Consider the following 6,000-nt stretch of genomic DNA (forward strand, 5'->3'; position numbering starts at 1 on the left):
GTTCGTTAGCGGAGGCTTGTGGAGGCTGATTGCGTCTTTCTGAAGGACTTGCCAAACGAGTGGGAGCCAGTTGCAAGCTCGCACTGGCCTTCGACCCGGTACCTTGACATCCACACCCTCCCTCATAGCACCCTCGAAGCACCATCCTTGACACCAATCACCTGCATATCGACGTCTTCGCGGCGCTTAACTGCCACACCAGGACCTGCACCTCCTACTCGTCCTGCTGGTCGGAGCACGAGCGAATCGAGCCTTCTGCGTTGGAGCTGTGACTTTCTGGCGGCGCTGTCAACTCCCCTTCACGCCTCTTCGCGCAGCTGGCCTGTCAGCGGGCTCCAAGTGTTTCTCCCCTGTTGCTGTACCAATAATGGCTCTGAGTTAAACACGCCGATTCCAGATGCAGCCTGATCGAGTTGCCCGAAATGTCCCAACTGACCAGCGACACAATTCCCCCTCTGTCTCCCCAGGATCGCCTGGCCCAAACAGCCGCCGCTGTTTCGACTTCACCGCTGGCCGGTCCTCATCCCTACATTCTAGCCTCTCGCAAGCAGCAGGGCCCCTCGGTCCTACAGGCTGGCCTAATTCCTCGAGACTATCTGAGCACGCTGTCCAGCTCACGGTCGACTTCGGGCCCACCGCCTAAGGTTTCAGAAGAAAATAATCTAGTCGGGCAGATACCAGCATCAACTAATGAGTCTGGGAAGAGGGCGGCCGGAAGTACAGCAGAGGACAGGACTTTGTCGACGCGCCAGGAGAGCAACAACAGTGGTGGTGCACGAGCTGAAGCAGACGCCGCGCCGGGCCACAGAGACACAAACATCATATCCCACTCGCAAAGTCAAGAGGATCAGGGACTCTATTCGCTATCAGAATCGCCGAAGTCCTACGGCTCCCTGACTTTCAATACCAGCGCGCACCCACCCAACAACATGCCGCGGACATCTTCGATTGATTCCGCCATCTCCAGCATCTCGAATCCCTCGCACCTTGGAAGAAGTGCTGGCGAGGGCAAAGAACCGACGCGAGAGGAGGTCCTCAACCTCATTGCTACGGCTGGTTCGGCAGAGAATCTGATACAGCACCTGCTGAGGGACAAGAATCATGCGGCTGCTCAGAATGCGCAGTTGTGGAAACTCGTGGACAAGCAGCGGGCACTCTTGATAGGCCTGAACAAGGACTTGGAGCGGCTGACCAAGGAAAGAGATCGGTACAGGAAGAAAGTGAAAGAATTCCAGGCTCAACCTTCAGCTGCACAAGTCGACCGCCTGCGGACGGAAGAAGGATACTCACCTCAATCTGATGGCGAGCCTTCGGGTACATTCCAGGAACCGACGCCTGTGGCAGAGTCAGATCTGAAGCTGAGGCAAGACGCGCAGACACCCAGCAAGACCGCCGAGACCGAAGTCAATGTGCAGAGCTCGCCTCTCGACCCTGCCATGCTACCATCACCCCTCCACTTGCAACAACAGGCGCCAAAGACACAGAGCCTCGCAACACATCTTGCTCAACCCAGCTTTGCGATTACCGAAGCTACTCCGCTTTCGGAGAAGCCTTCCAAGTCGTTCCAGGCTTCCAGAAAGGCACCGCCGAGACCACTGGATCTTCGTCCAGCGAAGGATGAGGTACCCGATCATCAGATTGTAGTACCAGCCGAGGTGTTAGTCAGTGGGGACGAAGATGAGGACAGGGTGCCTATTCAGCGAGGTCGACGTAAGACTCGAGAAGAAGATGACCGCGACCGTGAGCTGCTCGCCCTGAAGGAGCAAGAGGCAAGAAGTCGGTCGAAGAGAGACAAAAAGACAAAGGCAGAGGAAGCAGACGTGACCACACTTGAGCAGCTGCCTCTCCCACCTGTTGCTGCCGAAGTCACCCAGACTTTACCTCCGCGTCAAGGTCACCTCTCGCCATCATCCGTCACATCAGGTTCTGTGGCTTCATCCACTCAATCTTCACTTCCTCTGCGAAGCCCCGGTCTCCCCATGAGCCCTCGGCCGTTGATGGGATCTGCACTACCTATGTCTCCACGTCTACCTGGTGGCAATTTCCCTCTTTCTCCCCGGGCACCGAAGATGCCTCTTCCGATGCCAACAACTCCTGGGACCCAGGCACCCGCTCCACAGCACCAGTCACAAGCAGGTGCTTCCGATCCACAGAAGAAGCTCGGTCCTTCAACACTATCTAAGATGAACACCACTGCAAACGCCGAGCCGGATCGCGGCCAGCTTCACGAGTCGCCTTTGAGCCCCGGAGAGGCGCCAGCAGTCAGCCGCAGACTTGCCGACCCTAGCTGGCCGGACCTCTTGTTACCTCCAAATGCCCTACCCTCGATCCAGGTCAAGGTAGCTTCTTCCCGCCTACGACCATCCAGAAATAGCATGCTTGGACTGAGGACACAGGAAGAGAATGCATCATTCAGCCTGTCAGTCTTCGAACGTGCAACCTCATCCGAACTCTGGCGGGTTGAAAAATATCCGGGCTCGCTTGCAAATCTCGAACAGCAACTGAGGCCCCGGTGCGCGGATCTTCCAAAACTGCCCGACCGCAAACTCTTCGTGGGCCACGCGCCAGCAATGGTTGACGCGCGAAGAAGTTCGATCAATGCCTATTTCGACGATCTCCTCGACACTCCCATGGACGAGAAAGCGGCCGCAATCATTTGCCGCTTTCTGTCAACAGAGGTCATAGAGCCGCAATCTACTGTGCCTTCACAGAATCGCGAAGACGCCCAGCCGAAACCAAGTCAAGAATCCCACACAGGCACCCCCACCAAATCGGGCTACCTGACCAAAAAGGGCAAGAATTTTGGAGGATGGAAGTCGCGATACTTCGTGCTAGACAGTCCAGAATTGCGATATTTCGAGGCCCCTGGCGGTGCGCACCTCGGAACCATCAAGCTGCTCCATGCCCGCATCGGCCGGCAGACGCAATCTGACCCGGCAGTGCAAGCAGAGGTCGAATCCGAGAACCAGTTTCGTCACGCCTTTCTCATCCTTGAGCCCAAGCGCAAAGACCTGAACAGCCATGTTCGCCACGTGCTTTGTGCCGAGAGCGATGCAGAGCGGGATGAGTGGGTAGAAACGTTGCTGCACTACATTGATGAGAAGCCGGTCGATCCTAAATCTCAATATGGGGCTGGCATCCAGTCATCACAGACGAAAGAGGCCAGGAACGCTCCAAAGCTCGGATATGAGGATGGAGAGTCGCGATCCAACGGCAGCCCACAGACGCACATGGACACACCGTCTCCGTCCAACGCATCCAGCCACACTCCAGAGCTTGTTCCAGAGCCCGTACCGGCCTCCAAGCCTTTCAATATCTCAGGTCCGATGAATGGCTCGGTGATCTCAGACGCTGGGAGCTGGGGCAACAAGTCCACGGGGAGCGGGAATAGCAAAGAGCGAGAGCAAAAGAAGCGCAATCTCTTCCACTTCCGAAGACCTTCCTACGAACAACTGGCCCCTGTTCAGCCAGCTCAGCCAAAGCGTACCGAGCTCAATGCTCATCGGGGCGGACATGTTCGGCCAGTATTTGGGATGCAATTACAAGAGGCGGTCGAGTACTACTCACCGGTAGAGGTTGACGTCTACCTTCCTGCCGTGGTGTATCGCTGCATCGAATATCTCCGGGCCAAGAATGCTACAAACGAGGAAGGCCTGTTCCGACTGAGCGGATCAAACATCGTCATCCGCCTCCTGAAGGATCGCTTCAACATGGAAGGTGATGTCGATCTGCTGACCGAGGACGAAGATTACGATATCAACGCCGTTGCCTCCCTGCTTAAGACTTATCTCCGAGAACTGCCCTCAACCATCCTCACGCGGGAGTTGCATCTTGAGTTTCTCAAGGGCCTGGAATTGCCAGACAAGTCCCAAAAGATTTCCACATTCAATACTTTGGTGCACCGATTGCCGTCGGCAAATTTCTCCCTCTTGCGAACCCTGTCACAATATCTGCTCGAGGTCGTTCAAAATGCCGAACGCAATAAAATGACGATCAAGAATGTGGGCATTGTGTTCTCACCGACCCTGAACATTCCAGCACCGCTATTTGCCATGTTCCTGACGGATTTCGACGCAATCTTCGATAAGCCTGTCGAGCGGGACTCGGTTCGATCGATCGAAGTTGAGCGTGAGGAAGGTACTCTTACCCCCGAAGATATTCGATCTCCCCGTCGACAGATGTTTAGTGACCTACCGACGCCGATGTATAATCAAGACAGCTTTGCTCAGAACGCGAGGCTCGTGCCCAGTTCCAAAGCGCCCGGGAGGCCGTCCGATTACCGGCTTGATCCTGCCACGGATCTCGGCTTCGCGCCCATTCAGTCATCGTACGAATCCAGACAGTATGTCTCGATCCCGCATGAGATGCCCATGGCAGCGCCGAGATACCCACCTCCGCAGCCTCCGCAACCTCCGCAACAGCAAGGAGGGACTACTCAATACGGCGGGTCGAACAACATGTTGGCTCCTGAGAATGCGGCAACCACTAAAGCCAGGCGCCGTGAGAGCTCGATGTTGTTCTTGTGAAGGCGTGTTCAGGAACCATGTGGCGGCCAATGGGTAATTCCTTTGGAGGACTTCCCTCCTGGAAAAGATCGCCCCAGAGGGACAGTTCAGGAACGAAGCATTCGATGATGTGTACTCCGTACTTCTGCAATTTGACTAACTCGAGTTTATGACAGCTAAGCTAACCCTCCTATGTGTTGTGTATGTCTCTAATCCGACACCTGACTGCTAAACTAAGCGTATGTCCGTAATCTGGCTCCTGCTCTCAGTCCTCATATTCCGAACATTCGGAATCTGGTATCACGTCTTTCAGACTCTTCTGTGGCAGCTGATTTTCCTTCATTGAGACATCCATGTCTTCTAGAGTGGCCTCACCAGGACTTCCTTTGGCACGAGTCTTTCTTTTCGGCTTCTTGCTCCGGTTCTTGGCGCCTCGTTCCCTTTCTTTTGCCAGTTTAGATTCGCGTTTTGCAAGGATCTCCTCGTACTCTGGATGGCTGGGATCCGCAAGGACTTCTGCTTCGTGTGCGCGGACTTTTTTTGAATACTTTCGAACCGACTCACGCCTGCGCTCCTTCCGCGCGAGGATTGTGTCGTAGTCGGAATGATCGGAATCATCAAGTATTGCTGCTTCGCGTTTCTTCAGTCGTTGTGCGCCCTCAGCCCTCAGCTCGCTCGTAGCCTTGCGCTTTGCGACGGTTTTGTCGTAATCTGGGTGATCGGGATCTGCAAGGACTTCTACATCGTGTTTGCGCACTTCTCTTCTCCGAGCAGTTGTCCTTGCATACCTCTTCCCGCGCGCCGAGACAGCTTTGTCGTAATCTGGGTGAGCGGGATCTGCAAGGACTTCTGTTTCAGCATCAAGCATAACTCTGGTGTATTTGACGGCGTTTTCGCTATGAGCCTTGCGTTTTGCGACAATTTTGTCGTAATCTGGGTGATCAGGTTGCCTCAGGATTTCTACCTCGCGTGCGGCTCTTTTCCTATCCGCTACCCTGAGATTTTCTCTTGTCCTCTTGTGCCGCTCTTTCGCCTTCTGATAATCTTCATCAGACGATCGGATCAAGCCATTCTCTTTTGCGACAATGCGGTCTCGATCGGCTCGCCACCTCCGATTCTTATGCTTGCATCGTGTCCGCCTTCGGCGCTCCGCTTTCTGATAACCCTCGTCGGAGGAACCGATCAAATTGTTCTTCTTTGCGACAAGTAGGTCTTTGTCGAGTTTCTCAATAGCCTGAATCCGCACTCTGCGCACCTTTGCTGCCTGGTATTCGTCGTCTGAGGAACCTATGGTGCCGGCTTGTTGTCAGCGCTGCTCCTTTCGACTAACCGGTAAGGGTCAGGTCTCCAGTCACAATGCTCAAGTAGGGGTATAGGGGATACGACACAGGGGCGAGGTATAGCAGACGGCTAGGTGTGACAAGATACTCAAAGGTGGGTCTGAGTAGATGACATGAGTTGGCTACGAAAGAGTGTAACTAGACTGTCTGACAAT

At 54.7% G+C, this 6,000-nt stretch overlaps 2 protein-coding genes across 2 annotated transcripts; one reads left to right on the forward strand and one right to left on the reverse strand.

Moving 5' to 3' along the window:
• Window positions 1-422: 422 nt before the first annotated feature.
• Window positions 423-4,526, forward strand: G647_10373 (uncharacterized protein; the record flags this gene model as incomplete). The annotated part of the gene is made up of 1 exon (XM_008726364.1): window positions 423-4,526. The coding sequence occupies one exon, from the start codon at window positions 423-425 to the stop codon at window positions 4,524-4,526; it is 4,104 nt and encodes a 1,367-aa protein (XP_008724586.1).
• Window positions 4,527-4,770: 244 nt separating this feature from the next.
• On the reverse strand, window positions 4,771-5,792 carry G647_10374 (uncharacterized protein; the record flags this gene model as incomplete). Its single annotated transcript, XM_008726365.1, has 1 exon — window positions 4,771-5,792. A coding segment is annotated over one exon (1,022 nt), but the record flags the coding sequence as incomplete, so codon positions are not given.
• Between the last annotated feature and the right edge of the window lie 208 nt (window positions 5,793-6,000).

This window comes from Cladophialophora carrionii (assembly GCF_000365165.1).
Source record: "Cladophialophora carrionii CBS 160.54 unplaced genomic scaffold supercont1.14, whole genome shotgun sequence".
Classification (NCBI taxonomy): Eukaryota; Fungi; Ascomycota; class Eurotiomycetes; order Chaetothyriales; family Herpotrichiellaceae; genus Cladophialophora; species Cladophialophora carrionii.